This window comes from Oncorhynchus keta, chromosome 8 (genome assembly GCF_023373465.1).
Source record: "Oncorhynchus keta strain PuntledgeMale-10-30-2019 chromosome 8, Oket_V2, whole genome shotgun sequence".
Classification (NCBI taxonomy): domain Eukaryota; kingdom Metazoa; phylum Chordata; class Actinopteri; order Salmoniformes; family Salmonidae; genus Oncorhynchus; species Oncorhynchus keta.
Genome location: NC_068428.1, coordinates 47,874,591 through 47,902,285, shown reverse-complemented (window position 1 = coordinate 47,902,285; position 27,695 = coordinate 47,874,591). Strand labels below are relative to the sequence as shown.

The 27,695-nt window shown below is 54.9% G+C and overlaps 1 protein-coding gene and 1 long non-coding RNA gene across 9 annotated transcripts in view; one reads left to right on the top strand and one right to left on the bottom strand.

The window, feature by feature from the left end:
* Positions 1 to 27,695, bottom strand: part of slc2a12 (solute carrier family 2 member 12) — a 67,172-nt gene that overhangs the window by 23,989 nt on the left and 15,488 nt on the right. For all 6 annotated transcript variants that reach the window (XR_008141650.1, XM_052524598.1, XM_052524595.1 and 3 more), the window contains exon 3: positions 5,315 to 6,613. Coding sequence is in view for 5 of the 6 variants with exons in the window: in XM_052524598.1 (XP_052380558.1) it covers positions 5,315 to 6,613 (1,299 nt within the window). In the remaining variant the exon portion in view is untranslated. The remainder of the gene's footprint in view (positions 1 to 5,314; positions 6,614 to 27,695) is intronic.
* LOC127931533 (uncharacterized) lies at positions 9,918 to 14,485 on the top strand. 3 transcript variants are annotated; one of them, XR_008141652.1, is made up of 3 exons: positions 9,918 to 10,193; positions 13,567 to 13,597; positions 14,434 to 14,485. It is a non-coding gene; the product is annotated as an uncharacterized LOC127931533 (long non-coding RNA). The 3 variants fall into 3 exon arrangements; XR_008141651.1 differs by lacking the exon at positions 13,567 to 13,597 and adding an exon at positions 10,435 to 10,465; XR_008141653.1 differs by lacking the exon at positions 9,918 to 10,193 and adding an exon at positions 10,919 to 11,158.

The following is a 27,695-nucleotide window of genomic DNA, read 5'->3' as shown; positions in this document are numbered from 1 at the left end:
ACAGCAGGCTCTCATGCAGGCTCTACAGCAGGCTCTTCAGCAGGCTCTACAGCAGGCTCTAATGCAGGCTCTACAGCAGGCTCTACAGCAGGCTCTACAATAGGCTCTACATCAGGCTCTACAACAGGCTCAACAGCAGGCTCTACAGCAGGCTCTACAACAGGCTCTACAGCAGGCTCTACAGAAGGCTCTACAGCAGGCTCTAATGCAGGCTCTAATGCAGGCTCTAATGCAGGCCCTATAGCAGGCTCTACAGCAGGCTCTAATGCAGGCTCTACAGCAGGCTCTACAGCAGGCTCTACAGCAGGCTCTACAGCAGGCTCTACAGCAGGCTCTACAGCAGGCTCTATGGCAGGCTCTACAGCAGGCTCTACAACAGGCTCTACAGCAGGCTCTACAGCAGGCAATAGAACAGGCTCTAATGCAGGCTCTACAACAGGCTCTAATGCGGGCCCTATAGCAGGCTCTACAACAGGCTCTACAGCAGGCTCTACAACAGGCTCTACAACAGGCTCTACAGCAGACCCTGTAGCAGGCTCTACAACAGGCTCTACAGCAGGCTCTACATCAGGCTCTACAGCAGGCCCTATTGCAGGCTCTACAGCAGGCTCTATAACAGGCTCTATAGCAGGCTCTACAACAGGCCCTATAGCAGGCTCTACAACAGGCCCTATAGCAGGCTCTACAACAGGCCCTATAGCAGGCTCTACAACAGGCCCTATAGCAAGCTCTACAACAGGCCCTATAGCAGGCTCTACATCAGGCCCTATTGCAGGCTCTACAGCAGGTCCTACAGCAGGCTCTACAACAGGCTCTACAACAGGCTCTACAACAGGCCCTATAGCAGGCTCTACAACAGGCTCTACAGCAGGCTCTACAACAGGCTCTACATCAGGCTCTACAACAGGCTCTACAGCAGGTTCTACAGCAGGCTCTACAGCAGGTTCTACAGTAGGCTCTACAGCAGGTTCTACAGCAGGCTCTACAGCAGGCTCTACAGCAGGCCCTACAGCAGGCTCTACATGAGGCTCTACAGCAGGCTCTAATGCAGGCTCTACAGCAGGCTCTACAACAGGCTCTACAACAGGCTCTACAGCAGGCTCTACAACAGGCCCTATAGCAGGCTCTTATGCAGGCTCTACAACAGGCTCTACAGCAGGATCTACAGCAGGCTCTCATGCAGGCTCTACAGCAGGCTCTTCAGCAGGCTCTACAGCAGGCTCTACAGCAGGCTCTAATGCAGGCTCTAATGCAGGCCCTATAGCAGGCTCTGCAGCAGGCTCTGCAGCAGGCTCTACAGCAGGCTCCACAGCAGGCTCTACAGCAGGCTCCACGGCAGGCTCTAATGCAGGCTCTACAGCAGGCTCTACAACAGGCTCTACAACAGGCTCTACAGCAGGCTCTACAGCAGGCAATATAGCAGGCTCTAATGCAGGCTCTACAACAGGCTCTAATGCGGGCCCTATAGCAGGCTCTACAACAGGCTCTACAGCAGGCTCTACAACAGGCTCTACAGCAGGCCCTGTAGCAGGCACTACAGCAGGCTCTACAGCAGGCTCTACAGCAGGCCCTATTGCAGGCTCTACAGCAGGCTCTATAACAGGCCCTATAGCAGGCTCTACAACAGGCCCTATAGCAGGCTCTACAGCAGGCCCTATTGCAGGCTCTACAGCAGGCCCTATTGCAGGCTCTACAGCAGGCTCTATAACAGGCCCTATAGCAGGCTCTACAACAGGCCCTATAGCAGGCTCTACAACAGGCCCTATAGCAGGCTCTACAGCAGGCCCTATAGCAGGCTCTACAACAGGCTCTACAGCAGGCTCTACAACAGGCTCTACAACAGGCTCTACATCAGACCCTGTAGCAGGCTCTACAACAGGCTCTACAGCAGGCTCTACATCAGGCTCTACAGCAGGCCCTATTGCAGGCTCTACAGCAGGCTCTATAACAGGCTCTATAGCAGGCTCTACAACAGGCCCTATAGCAGGCTCTACAGCAGGCCCTATTGCAGGCTCTACAGCAGGCTCTATAACAGGCCCTATAGCAGGCTCTACAACAGGCCCTATAGCAGGCTCTACAACAGGCCCTATAGCAGGCTCTACAGCAGGCCCTATAGCAGGCTCTACAGCAGGCTCTACAACAGGCTCTACAGCAGGCTCTACAGCAGGCTCTACAGCAGGCAATATAGCAGGCTCTACAACAGGCTCTAATGCGGGCCCTATAGCAGGCTCTACAACAGGCTATACAACAGGCCCTATAGCAGGCTCTACAACAGGCCCTATAGCAGGCTCTACAACAGGCCCTATAGCAGGCTATACAACAGGCCCTATAACAGGCCCTATAGCAGGCTATACAACAGGCCCTATAGCAGGCTCTACAACAGGCTCTACAACAGGCTATACAACAGGCCCTATAGCAGGCTCTACAACAGGCCCTATAGCAGGCTCTACAACAGGCTCTATAACAGGCCCTATAGCAGGCCCTATAACAGGCCCTATAGCAGGCTCTACATCAGGCCCTATAGCAGGCTCTACATCAGGCTCTACAACATGCCCTATAGCAGGCTCTACAACAGGCTCTATAACAGGCCCTATAGCAGGCTCTACATCAGGCTCTACAACAGGCCATACAACAGGCTCTATAGCAGGCTCTACAACAGGCCATACAACAGGCCCTATAGCAGGCTCTACATCAGGCTCTATAACAGGCCCTATAGCAGGCTCTACAACAGGCTCTATAACAGGCCCTATAGCAGGCTCTACAACAGGCCCTATAGCAGGCTCTACAACAGGCTCTACAACAGGCCCTATAGCAGGCTCTACATCAGGCTCTACAACAGGCCCTATAGCAGGCTCTACAACAGGCTCTATAGCAGGCTCTACAACAGGCCCTATAGCAGGCTCTACATCAGGCTCTACAACAGGCCCTATAGCAGGCTCTACAACAGGCTCTATAACAGGCCCTATAGCAGGCTCTACAACAGGCCCTATAGCAGGCTCTACAACAGGCTCTACAACAGGCCCTATAGCAGGCTCTACATCAGGCTCTACAACAGGCCCTATAGCAGGCTCTACAACAGGCTCTATAACAGGCCCTATAGCAGGCTCTACAACAGGCTCTATAACAGGCCCTATAGCAGGCCCTATAACAGGCCCTATAGCAGGCTCTATAGCAGGCCCTATAACAGGCCCTATAGCAGGCTCTATAACAGGCCCTATAGCAGGCTCTACAACAGGCCCTATAGCAGGCCCTATAACAGGCCCTATAGCAGGCTCTACATCAGGCTCTACAACAGGCCCTATAGCAGGCTCTATAGCAGGCCCTATAGCAGGCCCTATAGCAGGCTCTATAGCAGGCCCTATAACAGGCCCTATAGCAGGCTCTATAACAGGCCCTATAGCAGGCTCTACAACAGGCCCTATAGCAGGCCCTATAACAGGCCCTATAGCAGGCTCTACATCAGGCTCTACAACAGGCCATACAACAGGCTCTATAGCAGGCTCTACAACAGGCCATACAACAGGCCCTATAGCAGGCTCTACATCAGGCTCTATAACAGGCCCTATAGCAGGCTCTACAACAGGCTCTATAACAGGCCCTATAGCAGTCTCTACAACAGGCCCTATAGCAGGCTCTACAACAGGCTCTACAACAGGCCCTATAGCAGGCTCTACATCAGGCTCTACAACAGGCCCTATAGCAGGCTCTACAACAGGCTCTATAACAGGCCCTATAGCAGGCTCTACAACAGGCCCTATAGCAGGCTCTACATCAGGCTCTACAACAGGCCCTATAGCAGGCTCTACAACAGGCTCTATAACAGGCCCTATAGCAGGCTCTACAACAGGCCCTATAGCAGGCTCTACAACAGGCTCTACAACAGGCCCTATAGCAGGCTCTACATCAGGCTCTACAACAGGCCCTATAGCAGGCTCTACAACAGGCTCTATACCAGGCCCTATAGCAGGCTCTACAACAGGCTCTATAACAGGCCCTATAGCAGGCCCTATAACAGGCCCTATAGCAGGCTCTATAGCAGGCCCTATAACAGGCCCTATAGCAGGCTCTACAACAGGCCCTATAGCAGGCTCTACAACAGGCCCTATAGCAGGCTCTATAACAGGCCCTATAGCAGGCTCTATAACAGGCCCTATAGCAGGCCCTATAGCAGGCCCTATAGCAGGCTCTATAACAGGCCCTATAGCAGGCCCTATAACAGGCCCTATAGCAGGCTCTATAGCAGGCCCTATAACAGGCCCTATAGCAGGCTCTATAACAGGCCCTATAGCAGGCTCTACAACAGGCCCTATAGCAGGCTCTACAACAGGCCCTATAGCAGGCTCTATAACAGGCCCTATAGCAGGCTCTACAACAGGCCATACAGCAGGCTCTACAACAGGCCATACAACAGGCTCTATAGCAGGCTCTACAACAGGCCCTATAGCAGGCTCTATAGCAGGCCCTATAACAGGCCCTATAGCAGGCTCTACAACAGGCTATACAACAGGCCCTATAGCAGGCCCTATAGCAGGCTCTACAACAGGCCCTATAGCAGGCTCTACATCAGGCTCTACAACAGGCTCTACAGCAGGCTCTACAACAGGCTCTACAACAGGCTCTACAGCAGGTTCTACAGTAGGCTCTATAGCAGGCTCTACAACAGGCCATACAACAGGCTCTATAGCAGGCTCTACAACAGGCTCTACAGCAGGCTCTACAACAGGCTCTACAGCAGGCTCTACAACAGGCTCTACAACAGGCTCTACAACAGGCTCTACAGCAGGTTCTACAGCAGGCTCTACAGCAGGTTCTACAGTAGGCTCTATAGCAGGTTCTACAGCAGGTTCTACAGCAGGTTCTACAGCAGGCTCTACAGCAGGCAATATAGCAGGCTCTATAACAGTTCAACATAAAGTTATAAAGGTGGAGCTAGTCTTTAGCCTCTCTCCTTCTCTCTCTCTCCCTCTCTCCCCTCTCTCTGTGCCTCTCTCTCTCTCTCTCTCCCCTCTCTCTGTGCCTCTCTCTCTCTCTCCCTCTCTCTTTCTCTCTCTCTCCCCTCTCACTGTGCCTCTCTCTCTCTCTCTCCCTCTCTCCCCTCTCACTGTGCCTCTCTCTCTCTCTCTTTCCCCTCTCACTGTGCCTCTCTCTCTCTCTCTTTCCCCTCTCACTGTGTCTCTCTCTCTCTCTCTCTCTCCATCGCTCTCGTTCCTAGCCAAAACAGTCTGTATGATTGGTGTCATGTGAGATAAAAACTCTAAGTCACTGGCAGAGACCCAACAGTATTGTGTGTGCGTGTGCGTGCGTGTGTTCTTACTTGGTCCGAGGCTGAAGGAGAAAGCAGCTACATACACCAGGAGGCTGACAAGTGAGATCCACTTCACGTGACCCCGACCCCTAACCCCTGACCCCATCCCAGCATCCTCTCTCTTAGTCCCCAGAGCCTCCGCAGAGTCACTGCCATTCCATTGGCTCTCACCAGGAGGGGGCGTGATTAATTTAAAAGAGCTATAGTCCAATCCGGAGGAAGGAGTGTTTAAGTCCTGCCCCTGGTAGGTGTGGTTCAGCCCCACAGGGCTCTGGCATAGGCTGGTGAGATGGGTGTGGCTCTGCAAGGTCACCGCCCCTAGTGTCACCAGCGACATCCCCATGGCGACCGCACCGACACACAGGAAGCTCTTGGGCCCGACCCTGTCGACCAATAGGACGGCGGGAACCGTCCCCACCACTTTCACTACGCCGAAGCCCGTAGAGGCGAGGTTGGCGGCGGCGTCGCTATGGAAACCCACGCTGCGTAGTAGCGGCGAGGCGTACGAGAGGAGGTTGGGCTGACCCGTAGTCTGCTGCAGGAACACTAGAGCCACGCCCGTTAGCAATCGCCGGCGCAGGTTAGCCTTGTCGCTGAACAGCTCTCGGAAACCGTGCTCCGCTTCTTCCTTAAGCCCCGCCTGGATGCCCCGTAGCTCCTCCTCCACGGTCTCCCTGCTGGCCACGCCCCTCAGACGGACCAGCACCTCCTTGGCCCGCGCCGAGTCGCCCCTGGCAACGAGGAAGCGCGGGCTGGGTGGGAGGAGGACGAGGGCAGCAGCCTGTAGAACGGCCGGCGGGAGGACAAGCCCGAAGGTGAACCTCCAGCCATTAGGCAGCGCAGAGAATGCGTAGCTACACCCGAAACCTAGCAATACCCCGACAACCACCATCAGCTCGTACAGTGTCACTAACAACCCACGGCGCTCCCGTGGCGCAATCTCCGCTATGTACATGCACGCCGCCGTACCCGACAGCGCTGTCCCCATGCCAACCACGGCGCGGCCGAGCGACAGCGTGGTGAGCGAGGCCGGGAGCAGTAGTAGCAAGGTACCCCCAGCCACCAGGCCTCCGGACAGAAGCATGGACCAGCGACGTCCGTAGCGGTCCAGGCCCCAGCCTCCAACAATGGAGATCACCAGACAGCCCAGCAGCAGAGACCCCACCAGGAGCTCCTGTTCCCGGCATGACAGAGAGAGGATACCCCTTAGCTGGAGCAGGACCCCGGAGGTCAGGCCTAATTCATAGCCCAACATCAAGCCACTGAGAGACGCAGCTATCGCTGCTAGGACAACCAGCCAGGTACAACCTGAAGGGAGGGAGGAGAGGAGAGAAGGGAGAAATTAAACAATATTTAATTAAAGAACATGAAAAAAAAAATCCTTCACTATTATTGAGGTATAAACATTCTGTTGTGCATCAAAACGTCAAAACAACATATGGTTTATTTAGCCAGGAGGGTCCACTGAAACATGTCCTTTTTATAGGACCCTGTCTGTCAAAGATCAGTCGTAGAAATCCAAATAACGCCACAGATCTTCGTTGTAAAGGGTTTAAACACAATTAATGAACATGCACCTGTGGAACGGCTTACAGACGGTAGGCAATTAAGGTCACAGTTATGAAAAACTTAGGACACTAACTAAAGAGGCCTTTCTACTGACTCGGAAAAACACCCAAAGAAAGATGCCCAGGGTCCTTGCTCATCCGTGTGAACGTGCCTTAGGCATGCTGCAAGGAGGCGTGAGGACTGCAGATGTGGCCAGGGAAATAAATTGCAATGTCCGTACTGTGAGACGCCTAAGACAGCGCTACAGGGAGACCGGACGGACAGCCGATCGTCCTCGCTGTGACAAACCACGTGAAACAACATCTGCACAGGATCTGTAGATCCGAACATCACACCTGCGGGACAGGTACAGGATGGCAACAACAACTACCTGAGTTACACCAGGTATGCACAATCCCTCCATCAGTGCTCAGACTGTCCGCAATAGGCTGAGAGTGGCTGGACTGAGGGCCTGTTGTAAGGCAGGTCCTCACCAGACATCACTGGCAACAACGTCGCCTATGGGCACAAACCCACCGTCGCTGAACCAGACAGGACGAGCGAAAAGTGCTATTCACTGACGAGTCGCGTTTTTTTCTCACCAGGGGAGATGGTCGGATTCGCGTTTATCGTCGAAGTAATAAGCGTTACACCAAGGCCTGTACTCTGGAGCGGGATCGATTTGGAGGTGGAGGGTCCGTCATGGTCTGGGGCGGTGTGTCACAGCATCATCGGACTGAGCTTGTTGTCATTGCAGGCAATCTCAACGCTGTGCGTTACAGGGAAGACATCCTCCTCCCTCATGTGGTACCTTTCCTGCAGGCTCATCCTGACATGACCCTCCAGCATGACAATGCCACCAGACATACTGCTCATTCTGTGTGTGATTTCCTGAAAGACAGGCATGTCAGTGTACTGCCATAGTCAGTGAAGAACCTGGATCTCAATCCCATTGAGCACGTCTGGGACCTGTTGGATCGGAGGGTGAGGGCTAGGGCCATTCCCCCCACAGATGTCTGGGACCTGTTAGATTGGAGGGTGAGGGCTAGGGCCCCCCATAAATGTTTGGGAGCTTGCCGGTGCCTTGGTGGAAGAGTGGGGTAACATCTCACAAAAAGAACTGGCAAATCTGGTACAATCCATGAGGAGGAGATGCACTGCAGTACTTAATGCAGCTGGTGGCCACACCAGATACTGACTGTTACTTTTGATTTTATCCCCCCCTTTGTTCAGGGACACATTATTCAATTTCTGTCAGTCACGTGTCTGTGGAACTTGTTCAGTTTATGTCTCAGTTGTTTAATTTTGTTATGTTCATACAAATATTTACATGTTAAGTTTACTGAAAATAAAACGGAGTTGACAGTGAGGTGACGTTTCTTTTTTTGCTGAGTTTATATGGTTAATTTAGCGAGGTGTCACGTACGTGTGGAGAGACGGACCAAGGCACAGCGGATGTTGAGTTCCACATAATTTCTTAATAAATTGAAAAACAATAAATCAATAAACTACCAATGAAACGTGACTACGTGGTGCACATGCACAAAACACAAAATAATATCCCACAAACACAGGTGGGAACAATAACTACTTAAATATGATCCCCAATTAGAGACAACGATTAACAGCTGCCTCTAATTGGGAATCATAAAAATCACCAACATAGAAATAATAAACTAGAATCCCACATAGAAATAATAAACTAGAATAGCCCCCAGTCACGCCCTGACCTACCATAGAGAAACAAAGGCTCTCTATGGTCAGGGCGTGACACCAGGAAAGTCCACTGAGACATTTATATTGGTTATTTAACCAGGAGAGTCTGCTGGGACATTAATATGGTTTATTTAACCAGGAGAGTCTGCAGAGACATTTATATTGGTTATTTAACCAGGAGAGTCTGCTGAGACATTAATATGGTTTATTTAACCAGGAGAGTCTGCTGGGACATTTATATTGGTTATTTAACCAGGAGAGTCTGCTGGGTTTTTTAAACATTCATATGGATATGGATATATATTCATATGCATAGCTCAGGGCTACAACCGAGGACAGGTTTGAAACAACTGGGGGTCCCCGAGAAGAGGTGTGACATGTCTGGGGGTCCTGAGGAGAGGTTTGACATGTCTGGGAGTCCCCGAGAAGAGGTTTGACATGTCTGGGGGTCCCAGAGAAGAGGTGTGACATGTCTGGGGGTCCTGAGGAGAGGTTTGACATGTCTGGGGGTCCTGAGGAGAGGTTTGACATGTCTGGGGGTCCCAGAGAAGAGGTGTGACATGTCTGGGAGTCCCGAGAAGAGGTTTGACATGTCTGGTGTGACATGTCTGGGGGTCCCCGAGAAGAGGTGTGACATGTCTGGGGGGTCCCAGAGAAGAGGTGTGACATGTCTGGGAGTCCCAGAGAAGAGGTTTGACATGTCTGGGGTCCTGGGGAGAGGTTTGACATGTCTGGGGTCCTGAGGAGAGGTTTGACATGTCTGGGGGTCTTGAGGACAGGTTTGACATGTCTGGGGGTCCTGAGGAGAGGTTTGACATGTCTGGGGGTCCTGGAGGACAGGTTTGACATGTCTGGGGGTCCTGAGGAGAGGTTTGACATGTCTGGGGGTCCTGAGGAGAGGTTTGACATGTCTGGGGGTCCTGAGGAGAGGTTTGACATGTCTGGGGGTCCTGGGAGAGGTTTGACATGTCTGGGGGTCCTGAGGAGAGGTTTGACATGTCTGGGGGTCCTGAGGAGAGGTTTGACATGTCTGGGGGTCCCGAGAAGAGGTTTGACATGTCTGGGGGTCCTGGAGGACAGGTTTGACATGTCTGGGGGTCCTGAGGAGAGGTTTGACATGTCTGGGGGTCCTGAGGAGAGGTTTGACATGTCTGGGGGTCCTGAGGAGAGGTTTGACATGTCTGGGGGTCCCGGGGAGAGGTTTGACATGTCTGGGGGTCCTGAGGAGAGGTTTGACATGTCTGGGGGTCCTGAGGAGAGGTTTGACATGTCTGGGGGTCCCCGAGAAGAGGTTTGACATGTCTGGGGGTCCTGGAGGACAGGTTTGACATGTCTGGGGGTCCTGAGGAGAGGTTTGACATGTCTGGGGGTCCTGAGGAGAGGTTTGACATGTCTGGGGGTCCTGAGGAGAGGTTTGACATGTCTGGGTGTCCTGGATGACAGGTTTGACATGTCTGGGGGTCCTGGGGAGAGGTTTGACATGTCTGGGGGTCTTGAGGAGAGGTTTGACATGTCTGGGCGTCCTGGGGAGAGGTTTGACATGTCTGGGGGTCCTGAGGAGAGGTTTGACATGTCTGGGGGTCCCGAGGAGAGGTTTGACATGTCTGGGGGTCCCAGAGAAGAGGTGTGACATGTCTGGGGTCCTGAGGAGAGGTTTGACATGTCTGGGGGTCCTGAGGAGAGGTTTGACATGTCTGGGGGTCCTGAGGAGAGGTTTGACATGTCTGGGGGTCCCAGAGAAGAGGTGTGACATGTCTGGGAGTCCCGAGAAGAGGTTTGACATGTCTGGGGGTCCCAGAGAAGAGGTGTGACATGTCTGGGGTCCCGAGAAGAGGTGTGACATGTCTGGGGGTCCCAGAGAAGAGGTGTGACATGTCTGGGAGTCCCAGAGAAGAGGTTTGACATGTCTGGGGGTCCTGGAGGACAGGTTTGACATGTCTGGGGTCCTGAGGAGAGGTTTGACATGTCTGGGGGTCTTGAGGACAGGTTTGACATGTCTGGGGGTCCTGAGGAGAGGTTTGACATGTCTGGGGGTCCTGGAGGACAGGTTTGACATGTCTGGGGGTCCTGAGGAGAGGTTTGACATGTCTGGGGGTCCTGAGGAGAGGTTTGACATGTCTGGGGTCTTGAGGAGAGGTTTGACATGACTGGGGGTCCTGAGGAGAGGTTTGACATGTCTGGGGTCCTGAGGAGAGGTTTGACATGTCTGGGGGTCCTGAGGAGAGGTTTGACATGTCTGGGGGTCCCCGAGAAGAGGTTTGACATGTCTGGGGGTCCTGGAGGACAGGTTAGACATGTCTGGGGGTCCTGAGGAGAGGTTTGACATGTCTGGGGGTCCTGAGGAGAGGTTTGACATGTCTGGGGGTCCTGAGGAGAGGTTTGACATGTCTGGGTGTCCTGGATGACAGGTTTGACATGTCTGGGGGTCCTGGGGAGAGGTTTGACATGTCTGGGGGTCTTGAGGAGAGGTTTGACATGTCTGGGCGTCCTGGGGAGAGGTTTGACATGTCTGGGGGTCCTGAGGAGAGGTTTGACATGTCTGGGGGTCCCGAGGAGAGGTTTGACATGTCTGGGTGTCCCCGAGAAGAGGTTTGACATGTCTGGGGGGTCCCAGAGAAGAGGTGTGACATGTCTGGGAGTCCCCGAGAAGAGGTTTGACATGTCTGGGGGTCCTGGGGAGAGGTTTGACACGTCTGGGGGTCCTGGAGGACAGGTTTGACATGTCTGGGGGTCCTGAGGAGAGGTTTGACATGTCTGGGGGTCTTGAGGACAGGTTTGACATGTCTGGGGGTCCTGGAGGACAGGTTTAACATGTCTGGGGTCCTGAGGAGAGGTTTCACACGTCTGGGGGTCCTGAGGAGAGGTTTGACATGTCTGGGGGTCCTGGAGGACAGGTTTGACATGTCTGGGGGTCCTGAGGAGAGGTTTGACATGTCTGGGGGTCCTGGAGGACAGGTTTGACATGTCTGGGGGTCCTGAGAAGAGGTTTGACATGTCTGGGGGTCCTGAGGAGAGGTTTGACATGTCTGGGTGTCCTGGAGGACAGGTTTGACATGTCTGGGGGTCCTGAGGAGAGGTTTGACATGTCTGGGGGTCCTGGAGGACAGGTTTGACATGTCTGGGGGTCCTGAGGAGAGGTTTGACATGTCTGGGGGCCGTGGGGAGAGGTTTGACATGTCTGGTGTGACATGTCTAGGGGTCATGAGGAGAGGTTTGACATGCCTGGGGGTCCCGAGGAGAGGTTTGACATGTCTGGTGGTCCCGAGGAGAGGTTTGACATGTCTGGGGGTCCCAAGGAGAGGTTTGACATGTCTGGGGGTCTTGAGGAGAGGTTTGACATGTCTGGGGGTCCTGGAGGAGAGGTTTGACATGTCTGGGGGTCCTGAGGAGAGGTTTGACATGTCTGGGGGTCTTGAGGAGAGGTTTGACATGTCTGGGGGTCCTGGAGGACAGGTTTGACATGTCTGGGGGTCCTGGGGAGAGGTTTGACATGTCTGTGGGTCCTGAGGAGAGATTTGACATGTCTGGTGGTCCTGAGGAGAGGTTTGACACGTCTGGGGGTCCTGGGGAGAGGTTTGACATGTCTGGTGTGACATGTCTTGGGGTCTTGAGGAGAGGTTTGACATGTCTGGGGGTCCTGAGGAGAGGTTTGACATGTCTGGTGTGACATGTCTTTGGGTCTTGAGGAGAGGTTTGACATGTCTGGGGGTCCTGGGGAGAGGTTTGACATGTCTGGGGGTCCTGAGGAGAGGTTTGACATGTCTGGGGGTCCTGGAGGACAGGTTCGACATGTCTGGGGGTTTTGAGGAGAGGTTTGACATGTCTGGGGTTCCCGAGGAGAGGTTTGACATGTCTGGGGGTCCTGGGGAGAGGTTTGACATGTCTGGGGTTTTGAGGAGAGGTTTGACATGTCTGGGGTTCCCGAGGAGAGGTTTGACATGTCTGGGGGTCCTGAGGAGAGGTTTGACATGTCTGGGGGTCCTGGGGAGAGGTTTGACATGTCTGGGGGTCTTGAGGAGAGGTTTGACATGTCTGGGGTTCCCGAGGAGAGGTTTGACATGTCTGGAGGTCCTGAGGAGAGGTTTGACATGTCTGGGATTCCCGAGGAGAGGTTTGACATGTCTGGGGTTCCCGAGGAGAGGTTTGACATGTCTGGGAGTCTTGAGGAGAGGTTTGACATGTCTGGGGGTCCTGAGGAGAGGTTTGACATGTCTGGGGGCCCTGGGGAGAGGTTTGACATGTCTGGTGTGACATGTCTTGGGGTCTTGAGGAGAGGTTTGACATGTCTGGGGATCCTGAGGAGAGGTTTGACATGTCTGGGGGTCTTGAGGAGAGGTTTGACATGTCTGGGTGTCCTGGAGGACAGGTTTGACATGTCTGGGTGTCCTGGAGGAGAGGTTTGACATGTCTGGGTGTCCTGGAGGAGAGGTTTGACATGTCTGGGTGTCCTGGAGGACAGGTTTGACATGTCTGGGTGTCCTGGAGGACAGGTTTGACATGTCTGGGGGTCCTGGAGGACAGGTTTGACATGTCTGGGTGTCCTGGAGGACAGGTTTGACATGTCTGGGGGTCTTGAGGAGAGGTTTGACATGTCTGGGTGTCCTGCGGAGAGGTTTGACATGTCTGGGGGTCCTGGGGAGAGGTTTGACATGTCTGGGGGTCTTGAGGAGAGGTTTGACATGTCTGGGGGGTCCCAGAGAAGAGGTTTGACATGTATGGGGGGTCCCAGAGAAGAGGTTTGACATGTCTGGGGGTCCCCGAGAAGAGGTTTGACATGTCTGGGAGTCCCCGAGAAGAGGTTTGACATGTCTGGGGGTCCCAGAGAAGAGGTGTGACATGTCTGGGGGTCCCAGAGAAGAGGTGTGACATGTCTGGGAGTCCCGAGAAGAGGTTTGACATGTCTGGTGTGACATGTCTGGGGGTCCCCGAGAAGAGGTTTGACATGTCTGGGGGTCCCAGAGAAGAGGTGTGACATGTCTGGGGGTCCCAGAGAAGAGGTGTGACATGTCTGGGAGTCCCAGAGAAGAGGTTTGACATGTCTGGGGGTCCTGGGGAGAGGTTTGACATGTCTGGGGGTCCTGAGGAGAGGTTTGACATGTCTGGGTGTCCTGCGGAGAGATTTGACAAGTCTGGGGGTCCTGGGGAGAGGTTTGACATGTCTGGGGGTCTTGACATGTCTGGGGTCCTGAGGAGAGGTTTGACATGTCTGCGGGTCCTGGAGGACAGGTTTGACATGTCTGGGGGTCCTGAGGAGTGGTTTGACATGTCTGGGGGTCCTGGAGGACAGGTTTGACATGTCTGGGGGTCCTGAGGAGAGGTTTGACACGTCTAGGGGTCCTGGAGGACAGGTTTGACATGTCTGGGGGTCCTGAGGAGAGGTTTGACATGTCTGGGGGTCCTGAGAAGAGGTTTGACATGTCTGGGGGTCCTGAGGAGAGGTTTGACATGTCTGCGGGTCCTGGAGGACAGGTTTGACATGTCTGGGGGTCCTGAGGAGTGGTTTGACATGTCTGGGGGTCCTGGAGGACAGGTTTGACATGTCTGGGGGTCCTGAGTAGAGGTTTGACACGTCTAGGGGTCCTGGAGGACAGGTTTGACATGTCTGGGGGTCCCGATGAGAGGTTTGACATGTCTGGGTGTCCCCGAGAAGAGATTTGACATGTCTGGGGGTCTTGAGGAGAGGTTTGACATGTCTGGGGGTCCTGAGGAGAGGTTTGACATGTCTGGGGGTCCTGAGGAGAGGTTTGACATGTCTGGGGGTCCTGAGGAGAGGTTTGACATGTCTGGGGGTCCCGAGGAGAGGTTTGACATGTCTGGGTGTCCCAGAGAAGAGGTTTGACATGTCTGGGGGTCCCAGAGAAGAGGTTTGACATGTCTGGGGGTCCCAGAGAAGAGATTTGACACGTCTGGGGGTCCTGAGGACAGGTTTGACATGTCTGGGGGTCCTGAGGAGAGGTTTGACATGTCTGGGGGTCCTGGAGGACAGGTTTGACATGTCTGGGGGTCCTGAGGAGAGGTTTGACATGTCTGGGGGTCCCGGAGGACAGGTTTGACATGTCTGGGGGTCCTGAGGAGAGGTTTGACATGTCTGGGGGTCCTGAGGACAGGTTTGACATGTCTGGGGGTCCTGAGGAGAGGTTTGACATGTATGGGTGTCCTGAGGAGAGGTTTGACATGTCTGGGGGTCCCGAGGAGAGGTTTGACATGTCTGGGGGTCCTGAGGAGAGGTTTGACATGTCTGGGTGTCCTGGAGGACAGGTTTGACAAGTCTGGGGGTCCTGAGGAGAGGTTTGACATGTCTGGGGGTCCTGAGGAGAGGTTTGACATGTCTGGGGGTCCTGGAGGACAGGTTTGACATGTCTGGGGTCCCAGAGAAGAGGTTTGACATGTCTGGGGTCCTGAGGAGAGGTTTGACATGTCTGGGTGTCCTGGAGGACAGGTTTGACATGTCTGGGGGTCCTGAGGAGAGGTTTGACATGTCTGGGGGCCCTGAGGAGAGGTTTGACATGTCTGGGGGTCCTGAGGAGAGGTTTGACATGTCTGGGGGCCCTGAGGAGAGGTTTGACATGTCTGGGGGTCCCGAGGAGAGGTTTGACATGTCTGGGGGTCCTGGAGGACAGGTTTGACATGTCTGGGGGTCCTGAGGAGAGGTTTGACATGTCTGGGGGTCCTGAGGAGAGGTTTGACATGTCTGGGGGCCCTGAGGAGAGGTTTGACATGTCTGGGGGTCCTGAGGAGAGGTTTGACATGTCTGGGGGTCCTGAGGAGAGGTTTGACATGTCTGGGTGTCCCCGAGAAGAGGTTTGACATGTCTGGGTGTCCCCGAGAAGAGGTTTGACATGTCTGGGTGTCCCGAGGAGGTTTGACATGTCTGGGGGTCCTGAGGGGAGGTTTGACATGTCTGGGTGTCCCGAGAGAAGAGGTTTGACATGTCTGGGGGTCCTGAGGAGAGGTTTGACATGTCTGGGGGTCCTGGGGAGAGGTTTGACATGTCTGGGGGTCCTGAGGAGAGGTTTGACATGTCTGGGGGTCCTGGAGGAGAGGTTTGACACGTCTGGGGGTCCTGGAGGACAGGTTTGACATGTCTGGGGGTCCTGGGGAGAGGTTTGACATGTCTGGGGGTCCTGAGGAGAGGTTTGACATGTCTGGGGGTCCTGAGGAGAGGTTTGACATGTCTGGGGGTCCTGGAGGACAGGTTCGACATGTCTGGGGTTTTGAGGAGAGGTTTGACATGTCTGGGGTTCCCGAGGAGAGGTTTGACATGTCTGGGGGTCCTGGGGAGAGGTTTGACATGTCTGGGGTTTTGAGGAGAGGTTTGACATGTCTGGGGTTCCCGAGGAGAGGTTTGACATGTCTGTGGGTCCTGAGGAGAGGTTTGACATGTCTGGGTGTCCTGCGGAGAGATTTGACAAGTCTGGGGGTCCTGGGGAGAGGTTTGACATGTCTGGGGTTCCCGAGGAGAGGTTTGACATGTCTGGAGGTCCTGAGGAGAGGTTTGACATGTCTGGGATTCCTGAGGAGAGGTTTGACATGTCTGGGGTTCCCGAGAGAGAGGTTTGACATGTCTGGGAGTCTTGAGGAGAGGTTTGACATGTCTGGGGGTCCTGAGGAGAGGTTTGACATGTCTGGGGGCCCTGGGGAGAGGTTTGACATGTCTGGTGTGACATGTCTTGGGCTCTTGAGGAGAGGTTTGACATGTCTGGGGATCCTGAGGAGAGGTTTGACATGTCTGGGTGTCCTGAGGAGAGGTTTGACATGTCTGGGGGTCCTGGAGGACAGGTTTGACATGTCTGGGGGTCCTGGAGGACAGGTTTGACATGTCTGGGTGTCCTGGAGGACAGGTTTGACATGTCTGGGGGTCCTGGAGGACAGGTTTGAAAGGTCTGGGGGTCTTGAGGAGAGGTTTGACATGTCTGGGTGTCCTGAGGAGAGGTTTGACATGTCTGGGTGTCCTGGGGAGAGGTTTGACATGTCTGGGGGTCTTGAGGAGAGGTTTGACATGTCTGGGGGGTCCCAGAGAAGAGGTTTGACATGTATGGGGGGTCCCAGAGAAGAGGTTTGACATGTCTGGGGGTCCCCGAGAAGAGGTTTGACATGTCTGGGAGTCCCCGAGAAGAGGTTTGACATGTCTGGGGGTCCCAGAGAAGAGGTGTGACATGTCTGGGGTCCCAGAGAAGAGGTGTGACATGTCTGGGAGTCCCGAGAAGAGGTTTGACATGTCTGGTGTGACATGTCTGGGGTCCCCGAGAAGAGGTTTGACATGTCTGGGGTCCTGAGGAGAGGTTTGACATGTCTGCGGGTCCTGGAGGACAGGTTTGACATGTCTGGGGGTCCTGAGGAGTGGTTTGACATGTCTGGGGTCCTGGAGGACAGGTTTGACATGTCTGGGGGTCCTGAGGAGAGGTTTGACACGTCTAGGGGTCCTGGAGGACAGGTTTGACATGTCTGGGGGTCCCGATGAGAGGTTTGACATGTCTGGGTGTCCCCGAGAAGAGATTTGACATGTCTGGGGGTCTTGAGGAGAGGTTTGACATGTCTGGGGGTCCTGAGGAGAGGTTTGACATGTCTGGGGGTCCTGAGGAGAGGTTTGACATGTCTGGGGGTCCTGAGGAGAGGTTTGACATGTCTGGGGGTCCCGAGGAGAGGTTTGACATGTCTGGGTGTCCCAGAGAAGAGGTTTGACATGTCTGGGGGTCCCAGAGAAGAGATTTGACACGTCTGGGGGTCCTGAGGACAGGTTTGACATGTCTGGGGGTCCTGAGGAGAGGTTTGACATGTCTGGGGGTCCTGGAGGACAGGTTTGACATGTCTGGGGGTCCTGAGGAGAGGTTTGACATGTCTGGGGGTCCCGGAGGACAGGTTTGACATGTCTGGGGGTCCTGAGGAGAGGTTTGACATGTATGGGTGTCCTGAGGAGAGGTTTGACATGTCTGGGGGTCCTGAGGAGAGGTTTGACATGTCTGGGGGTCCTGAGGAGAGGTTTGACATGTCTGGGTGTCCTGGAGGACAGGTTTGACAAGTCTGGGGGTCCTGAGGAGAGGTTTGACATGTCTGGGGGTCCTGAGGAGAGGTTTGACATGTCTGGGGGTCCTGAGGAGAGGTTTGACATGTCTGGGGGTCCCAGAGAAGAGGTTTGACATGTCTGGGGGTCCTGGAGGACAGGTTTGACATGTCTGGGGGGTCCCAGAGAAGAGGTTTGACATGTCTGGGGGTCCTGAGGAGAGGTTTGACATGTCTGGGTGTCCTGGAGGACAGGTTTGACATGTCTGGGGGTCCTGAGGAGAGGTTTGACATGTCTGGGGGCCCTGAGGAGAGGTTTGACATGTCTGGGGGTCCTGAGGAGAGGTTTGACATGTCTGGGGGCCCTGAGGAGAGGTTTGACATGTCTGGGGGTCCCAGAGAAGAGGTTTGACATGTCTGGGGGTCCTGGAGGACAGGTTTGACATGTCTGGGGTCCCAGAGAAGAGGTTTGACATGTCTGGGGGTCCTGAGGAGAGGTTTGACATGTCTGGGTGTCCTGGAGGACAGGTTTGACAAGTCTGGGGGTCCTGAGGAGAGGTTTGACATGTCTGGGGGTCCTGAGGAGAGGTTTGACATGTCTGGGGGTCCTGAGGAGAGGTTTGACATGTCTGGGGGTCCTGAGGAGAGGTTTGACATGTCTGGGGGTCCTGAGGAGAGGTTTGACATGTCTGGGCGTCCTGCGGAGAGGTTTGACATGTCTGGGGGGTCCCAGAGAAGAGGTTTGACATGTCTGGGGGTCCTGGAGGACAGGTTTGACATGTCTGGGGGGTCCCAGAGAAGAGGTTTGACATGTCTGGGGGTCCTGAGGAGAGGTTTGACATGTCTGGGTGTCCTGGAGGACAGGTTTGACATGTCTGGGGGTCCTGAGGAGAGGTTTGACATGTCTGGGGGCCCTGAGGAGAGGTTTGACATGTCTGGGGGTCCTGAGGAGAGGTTTGACATGTCTGGGGGCCCTGAGGAGAGGTTTGACATGTCTGGGGGTCCCGAGGAGAGGTTTGACATGTCTGGGGGTCCTGGAGGACAGGTTTGACATGTCTGGGGGTCCTGAGGAGAGGTTTGACATGTCTGGGGGTCCTGAGGAGAGGTTTGACATGTCTGGGGGCCCTGAGGAGAGGTTTGACATGTCTGGGGGTCCTGAGGAGAGGTTTGACATGTCTGGGGGTCCTGAGGAGAGGTTTGACATGTCTGGGTGTCCCCGAGAAGAGGTTTGACATGTCTGGGTGTCCCCGAGAAGAGGTTTGACATGTCTGGGTGTCCCCGAGAAGAGGTTTGACATGTCTGGGGGTCCTGAGGGGAGGTTTGACATGTCTGGGTGTCCCCGAGAAGAGGTTTGACATGTCTGGGGGTCCTGAGGAGAGGTTTGACATGTCTGGGGGTCCTGGGGAGAGGTTTGACATGTCTGGGGGTCCTGAGGAGAGGTTTGACATGTCTGGGGGTCCTGGAGGAGAGGTTTGACACGTCTGGGGGTCCTGGAGGACAGGTTTGACATGTCTGGGGGTCCTGGGGAGAGGTTTGACATGTCTGGGGGTCCTGAGGAGAGGTTTGACATGTCTGGGGGTCCTGAGGAGAGGTTTGACATGTCTGGGGGTCCTGGAGGACAGGTTCGACATGTCTGGGGGTTTTGAGGAGAGGTTTGACATGTCTGGGGTTCCCGAGGAGAGGTTTGACATGTCTGGGGGTCCTGGGGAGAGGTTTGACATGTCTGGGGTTTTGAGGAGAGGTTTGACATGTCTGGGGTTCCCGAGGAGAGGTTTGACATGTCTGTGGGTCCTGAGGAGAGGTTTGACATGTCTGGGGGTCCTGGGAGAGGTTTGACATGTCTGGGGGTCTTGAGGAGAGGTTTGACATGTCTGGGGTTCCCGAGGAGAGGTTTGACATGTCTGGAGGTCCTGAGGAGAGGTTTGACATGTCTGGGATTCCTGAGGAGAGGTTTGACATGTCTGGGGTTCCCGAGGAGAGGTTTGACATGTCTGGGAGTCTTGAGGAGAGGTTTGACATGTCTGGGGGTCCTGAGGAGAGGTTTGACATGTCTGGGGCCCTGGGAGAGGTTTGACATGTCTGGTGTGACATGTCTTGGGGTCTTGAGGAGAGGTTTGACATGTCTGGGGATCCTGAGGAGAGGTTTGACATGTCTGGGGGTCTTGAGGAGAGGTTTGACATGTCTGGGTGTCCTGGAGGACAGGTTTGACATGTCTGGGGGTCCTGGAGGACAGGTTTGACATGTCTGGGGGTCCTGGAGGACAGGTTTGACATGTCTGGGTGTCCTGGAGGACAGGTTTGACATGTCTGGGGGTCTTGGAGGAGAGGTTTGACATGTCTGGGGGTCCTGAGGAGAGGTTTGACATGTCTGGGTGTCCTGGGGAGAGGTTTGACATGTCTGGGGGTCTTGAGGAGAGGTTTGACATGTCTGGGGGGTCCCAGAGAAGAGGTTTGACATGTCTGGGGGTCCCAGAGAAGAGGTTTGACATGTCTGGGGTCCCCAAGAAGAGGTTTGACATGTCTGGGAGTCCCCGAGAAGAGGTTTGACATGTCTGGGGGTCCCAGAGAAGAGGTGTGACATGTCTGGGGGTCCCAGAGAAGAGGTGTGACATGTCTGGGAGTCCCGAGAAGAGGTTTGACATGTCTGGTGTGACATGTCTGGGGTCCCCGAGAAGAGGTTTGACATGTCTGGGTGTCCCCGAGAAGAGGTTTGACATGTCTGGGGGTCCTGAGGGGAGGTTTGACATGTCTGGGTGTCCCGAGAAGAGGTTTGACATGTCTGGGGGTCCTGAGGAGAGGTTTGACATGTCTGGGGGTCCTGGGGAGAGGTTTGACATGTCTGGGGGTCCTGAGGAGAGGTTTGACATGTCTGGGGGTCCTGGAGGAGAGGTTTGACATGTCTGGGGGTCCTGGAGGACAGGTTTGACATGTCTGGGGGTCCTGGGGAGAGGTTTGACATGTCTGGGGGTCCTGAGGAGAGGTTTGACATGTCTGGGGTCCTGAGGAGAGGTTTGACATGTCTGGGGGTCCTGGAGGACAGGTTCGACATGTCTGGGGTTTTGAGGGAGAGGTTTGACATGTCTGGGGTTCCCGAGGAGAGGTTTGACATGTCTGGGGGTCCTGGGGAGAGGTTTGACATGTCTGGGGTTTTGAGGAGAGGTTTGACATGTCTGGGGTTCCCGAGGAGAGGTTTGACATGTCTGTGGGTCCTGAGGAGAGGTTTGACATGTCTGGGGGTCCTGGGAGAGGTTTGACATGTCTGGGGGTCTTGAGGAGAGGTTTGACATGTCTGGGGTTCCCGAGGAGAGGTTTGACATGTCTGGAGGTCCTGAGGAGAGGTTTGACATGTCTGGGATTCCTGAGGAGAGGTTTGACATGTCTGGGGTTCCCGAGGAGAGGTTTGACATGTCTGGGAGTCTTGAGGAGAGGTTTGACATGTCTGGGGGTCCTGAGGAGAGGTTTGACATGTCTGGGGGCCCTGGGGAGAGGTTTGACATGTCTGGTGTGACATGTCTTGGGGTCTTGAGGAGAGGTTTGACATGTCTGGGGATCCTGAGGAGAGGTTTGACATGTCTGGGGGTCTTGAGGAGAGGTTTGACATGTCTGGGTGTCCTGGAGGACAGGTTTGACATGTCTGGGTGTCCTGGAGGACAGGTTTGACATGTCTGGGGGTCCTGGAGGACAGGTTTGACATGTCTGGGTGTCCTGGAGGACAGGTTTGACATGTCTGGGGGTCTTGAGGAGAGGTTTGACATGTCTGGGTGTCCTGAGGAGAGGTTTGACATGTCTGGGTGTCCTGGGGAGAGGTTTGACATGTCTGGGGGTCTTGAGGAGAGGTTTGACATGTCTGGGGGGTCCCAGAGAAGAGGTTTGACATGTATGGGGGGTCCCAGAGAAGAGGTTTGACATGTCTGGGGGTCCCCGAGAAGAGGTTTGACATGTCTGGGAGTCCCCGAGAAGAGGTTTGACATGTCTGGGGTCCCAGAGAAGAGGTGTGACATGTCTGGGGTCCCAGAGAAGAGGTGTGACATGTCTGGGAGTCCCGAGAAGAGGTTTGACATGTCTGGTGTGACATGTCTGGGGTCCCCGAGAAGAGGTTTGACATGTCTGGGGTCCTGAGGAGAGGTTTGACATGTCTGCGGGTCCTGGAGGACAGGTTTGACATGTCTGGGGTCCTGAGGAGTGGTTTGACATGTCTGGGGTCCTGGAGGACAGGTTTGACATGTCTGGGGTCCTGAGGAGAGGTTTGACACGTCTAGGGGTCCTGGAGGACAGGTTTGACATGTCTGGGGGTCCCGATGAGAGGTTTGACATGTCTGGGTGTCCCCGAGAAGAGATTTGACATGTCTGGGGGTCCTGAGGAGAGGTTTGACATGTCTGGGGGTCCCGAGGAGAGGTTTGACATGTCTGGGTGTCCCAGAGAAGAGGTGTGACATGTCTGGGAGTCCCCGAGAAGAGGTTTGACATGTCTGGGGGTCCCAGAGAAGAGATTTGACACGTCTGGGGGTCCTGAGGACAGGTTTGACATGTCTGGGGGTCCTGAGGAGAGGTTTGACATGTCTGGGGGTCCTGGAGGACAGGTTTGACATGTCTGGGGGTCCTGGGGAGAGGTTTGACATGTCTGGGGGTCCTGAGGACAGGTTTGACATGTCTGGGGGTCCTGAGGAGAGGTTTGACATGTATGGGTGTCCTGAGGAGAGGTTTGACATGTCTGGGGGTCCCGAGGAGAGGTTTGACATGTCTGGGGGTCCTGAGGAGAGGTTTGACATGTCTGGGGGTCCTGGGGAGAGGTTTGACATGTCTGGGGGTCCTGAGGAGAGGTTTGACATGTCTGGGGGTCCTGGAGGAGAGGTTTGACATGTCTGGGGGTCCTGGAGGACAGGTTTGACATGTCTGGGGGTCCTGGGGAGAGGTTTGACATGTCTGGGGTCCTGAGGAGAGGTTTGACATGTCTGGGGGTCCTGAGGAGAGGTTTGACATGTCTGGGGGTCCTGGAGGACAGGTTCGACATGTCTGGGGGTTTTGAGGAGAGGTTTGACATGTCTGGGGTTCCCGAGGAGAGGTTTGACATGTCTGGGGGTCCTGGGGAGAGGTTTGACATGTCTGGTGTTTTGAGGAGAGGTTTGACATGTCTGGGGTTCCTGAGAGAGGTTTGACATGTCTGTGGGTCCTGGAGGAGAGGTTTGACATGTCTGGGGGTCCTGGGAGAGGTTTGACATGTCTGGGGGTCTTGAGGAGAGGTTTGACATGTCTGGGGTTCCCGAGGAGAGGTTTGACATGTCTGGAGGTCCTGAGGAGAGGTTTGACATGTCTGGGATTCCTGAGGAGAGGTTTGACATGTCTGGGGTTCCGAGGAGAGGTTTGACATGTCTGGGAGTCTTGAGGAGAGGTTTGACATGTCTGGGGGTCCTGAGGAGAGGTTTGACATGTCTGGGGGCCCTGGGGAGAGGTTTGACATGTCTGGTGTGACATGTCTTGGGGTCTTGAGGAGAGGTTTGACATGTCTGGGGATCCTGAGGAGAGGTTTGACATGTCTGGGGGTCTTGAGGAGAGGTTTGACATGTCTGGGTGTCCTGGAGGACAGGTTTGACATGTCTGGGTGTCCTGGAGGACAGGTTTGACATGTCTGGGGGTCCTGGAGGACAGGTTTGACATGTCTGGGTGTCCTGGAGGACAGGTTTGACATGTCTGGGGTCTTGAGGAGAGGTTTGACATGTCTGGGTGTCCTGAGGAGAGGTTTGACATGTCTGGGTGTCCTGGGGAGAGGTTTGACATGTCTGGGGGTCTTGAGGAGAGGTTTGACATGTCTGGGGGGTCCCAGAGAAGAGGTTTGACATGTATGGGGGGTCCCAGAGAAGAGGTTTGACATGTCTGGGGGTCCCCGAGAAGAGGTTTGACATGTCTGGGAGTCCCCGAGAAGAGGTTTGACATGTCTGGGGGTCCCAGAGAAGAGGTGTGACATGTCTGGGGGTCCCAGAGAAGAGGTGTGACATGTCTGGGAGTCCCGAGAAGAGGTTTGACATGTCTGGTGTGACATGTCTGGGGGTCCCCGAGAAGAGGTTTGACATGTCTGGGGGTCCTGAGGAGAGGTTTGACATGTCTGCGGGTCCTGGAGGACAGGTTTGACATGTCTGGGGGTCCTGAGGAGTGGTTTGACATGTCTGGGGGTCCTGGAGGACAGGTTTGACATGTCTGGGGGTCCTGAGGAGAGGTTTGACACGTCTAGGGGTCCTGGAGGACAGGTTTGACATGTCTGGGGGTCCCGATGAGAGGTTTGACATGTCTGGGTGTCCCCGAGAAGAGATTTGACATGTCTGGGGGTCTTGAGGAGAGGTTTGACATGTCTGGGGGTCCTGAGGAGAGGTTTGACATGTCTGGGGGTCCTGAGGAGAGGTTTGACATGTCTGGGGGTCCTGAGGAGAGGTTTGACATGTCTGGGGGTCCCGAGGAGAGGTTTGACATGTCTGGGTGTCCCAGAGAAGAGGTGTGACATGTCTGGGAGTCCCCGAGAAGAGGTTTGACATGTCTGGGGGTCCCAGAGAAGAGATTTGACACGTCTGGGGGTCCTGAGGTCCTGAGGACAGGTTTGACATGTCTGGGGGTCCTGAGGAGAGGTTTGACATGTCTGGGGGTCCTGGAGGACAGGTTTGACATGTCTGGGGGTCCTGAGGAGAGGTTTGACATGTCTGGGGGTCCTGAGGACAGGTTTGACATGTCTGGGGGTCCTGAGGAGAGGTTTGACATGTATGGGTGTCCTGAGGAGAGGTTTGACATGTCTGGGGGTCCCGAGGAGAGGTTTGACATGTCTGGGGGTCCTGAGGAGAGGTTTGACATGTCTGGGTGTCCTGGAGGACAGGTTTGACATGTCTGGGGGTCCTGAGGAGAGGTTTGACATGTCTGGGGGTCCTGAGGAGAGGTGTGACATGTCTGGGGGTCCTGAGGAGAGGTTTGACATGTCTGGGGGGTCCCAGAGAAGAGGTTTGACATGTCTGGGGGTCCTGGAGGACAGGTTTGACATGTCTGGGGGGTCCCAGAGAAGAGGTTTGACATGTCTGGGGGTCCTGAGGAGAGGTTTGACATGTCTGGGTGTCCTGGAGGACAGGTTTGACATGTCTGGGGGTCCTGAGGAGAGGTTTGACATGTCTGGGGGCCCTGAGGAGAGGTTTGACATGTCTGGGGTCCTGAGGAGAGGTTTGACATGTCTGGGGGCCCTGAGGAGAGGTTTGACATGTCTGGGGGTCCTGAGGAGAGGTTTGACATGTCTGGGGGTCCTGGAGGACAGGTTTGACATGTCTGGGGGTCCTGAGGAGAGGTTTGACATGTCTGGGGGTCCTGAGGAGAGGTTTGACATGTCTGGGGGCCCTGAGGAGAGGTTTGACATGTCTGGGGGTCCTGAGGAGAGGTTTGACATGTCTGGGGGTCCTGAGGAGAGGTTTGACATGTCTGGGTGTCCCCGAGAAGAGGTTTGACATGTCTGGGTGTCCCCGAGAAGAGGTTTGACATGTCTGGGTGTCCCCGAGAAGAGGTTTGACATGTCTGGGTGTCCCCGAGAAGAGGTTTGACATGTCTGGGTGTCCCCGAGAAGAGGTTTGACATGTCTGGGGGTCCTGAGGAGAGGTTTGACATGTCTGGGTGTCCCCGAGAAGAGGTTTGACATGTCTGGGGGTCCTGAGGAGAGGTTTGACATGTCTGGGGGTCCTGGGGAGAGGTTTGACATGTCTGGGGGTCCTGAGGAGAGGTTTGACATGTCTGGGGGTCCTGGAGGAGAGGTTTGACACGTCTGGGGGTCCTGGAGGACAGGTTTGACATGTCTGGGGGTCATGAGGAGAGGTTTGACACGTCTGGGGGTCCTGGAGGACAGGTTTGACATGTCTGGGGGTCCTGAGGAGAGGTTTGACACGTCTGGGGGTCCTGAGGAGAGGTTTGACATGTCTGGGGGTCCTGAGGAGAGGTTTGACATGTCTGGGGGTCCTGAGGAGAGGTTTGACATGTCTGGGTGTCCCCGAGAAGAGGTTTGACATGTCTGGGTGTCCCCGAGAAGAGGTTTGACATGTCTGGGTGTCCCCGAGAAGAGGTTTGACATGTCTGGGGGTCCTGAGGAGAGGTTTGACATGTCTGGGTGTCCCCGAGAAGAGGTTTGACATGTCTGGGGGTCCTGAGGAGAGGTTTGACATGTCTGGGGGTCCTGGGGAGAGGTTTGACATGTCTGGGGGTCCTGAGGAGAGGTTTGACATGTCTGGGGTCCTGAGGAGAGGTTTGACATGTCTGGGTGTCCCCGAGAAGAGGTTTGACATGTCTGGGTGTCCCCGAGAAGAGGTTTGACATGTCTGGGTGTCCCCGAGAAGAGGTTTGACATGTCTGGGGGTCCTGAGGAGAGGTTTGACATGTCTGGGTGTCCCCGAGAAGAGGTTTGACATGTCTGGGGGTCCTGAGGAGAGGTTTGACATGTCTGGGGGTCCTGGGGAGAGGTTTGACATGTCTGGGGGTCCTGAGGAGAGGTTTGACATGTCTGGGGGTCCTGGAGGAGAGGTTTGACACGTCTGGGGGTCCTGGAGGACAGGTTTGACATGTCTGGGGGTCCTGAGGAGAGGTTTGACATGTCTGGGGGTCCTGAGGAGAGGTTTGACATGTCTGGGGTCCTGAGGAGAGGTTTGACATGTCTGAGGGTCCTGAGGAGAGGTTTTACATGTCTGGGGGTCCTGAGGAGAGGTTTGACATGTCTGGGTGTCCTGGAGGACAGGTTTGACATGTCTGGGGGTCCTGAGGAGAGGTTTGACATGTCTGGGGGTCCTGGAGGACAGGTTTGACATGTCTGGGGGTCCTGGGGAGAGGTTTGACATGTCTGGGGTCCTGGGGAGAGGTTTGACATGTCTGGGGTCCTGAGGAGAGGTTTGACATGTCTGGGGGTCCTGGAGGAGAGGTTTGACACGTCTGGGGGTCCTGGAGGACAGGTTTGACATGTCTGGGGGTCATGAGGAGAGGTTTGACACGTCTGGGGGTCCTGGAGGACAGGTTTGACATGTCTGGGGGTCCTGAGGAGAGGTTTGACACGTCTGGGGGTCCTGAGGAGAGGTTTGACATGTCTGGGGGTCCTGAGGAGAGGTTTGACATGTCTGAGGGTCCTGAGGAGAGGTTTTACATGTCTGGGGGTCCTGAGGAGAGGTTTGACATGTCTGGGGATCCTGGAGGACAGGTTTGACATGTCTGGGGGGTCCCCGAGAAGAGGTTTGACATGTGTGGAGGTCCTGAGGAGAGGTTTGACATGTCTGGGGGTCCTGAGGAGAGGTTTGACATGTCTGGGTGTCCTGGAGGACAGGTTCGACATGTCTGGGGGTTTTGAGGAGAGGTTTGACATGTCTGGGGGTCCTGAGGAGAGGTTTGACATGTCTGGGGGTCCTGAGGAGAGGTTTGACATGTCTGGGGATCCTGGAGGACAGGTTTGACATGTCTGGGGGTCCTGAGAAGAGGTTTGACATGTGTGGAGGTCCTGAGGAGAGGTTTGACATGTCTGGGGGTCCTGAGGAGAGGTTTGACATGTCTGGGGTCCTGAGGAGAGGTTTGACATGTCTGGGTGTCCCCGAGAAGACGTTTGACATGTCTGGGTGTCCCCGAGAAGAGGTTTGACATGTCTGGGTGTCCCCGAGAAGAGGTTTGACATGTCTGGGGGTCCTGAGGAGAGGTTTGACATGTCTGGGTGTCCCCGAGAAGAGGTTTGACATGTCTGGGGGTCCTGAGGAGAGGTTTGACATGTCTGGGGGTCCTGGGGAGAGGTTTGACATGTCTGGGGGTCCTGAGGAGAGGTTTGACATGTCTGGGGGTCCTGGAGGAGAGGTTTGACACGTCTGGGGGTCCTGGAGGACAGGTTTGACATGTCTGGGGGTCCTGAGGAGAGGTTTGACACGTCTGGGGGTCCTGAGGAGAGGTTTGACATGTCTGGGGGTCCTGAGGAGAGGTTTGACATGTCTGAGGGTCCTGAGGAGAGGTTTTACATGTCTGGGGGTCCTGAGGAGAGGTTTGACATGTCTGGGTGTCCTGGAGGACAGGTTTGACATGTCTGGGGGTCCTGAGGAGAGGTTTGACATGTCTGGGGGTCCTGGAGGACAGGTTTGACATGTCTGGGGGTCCT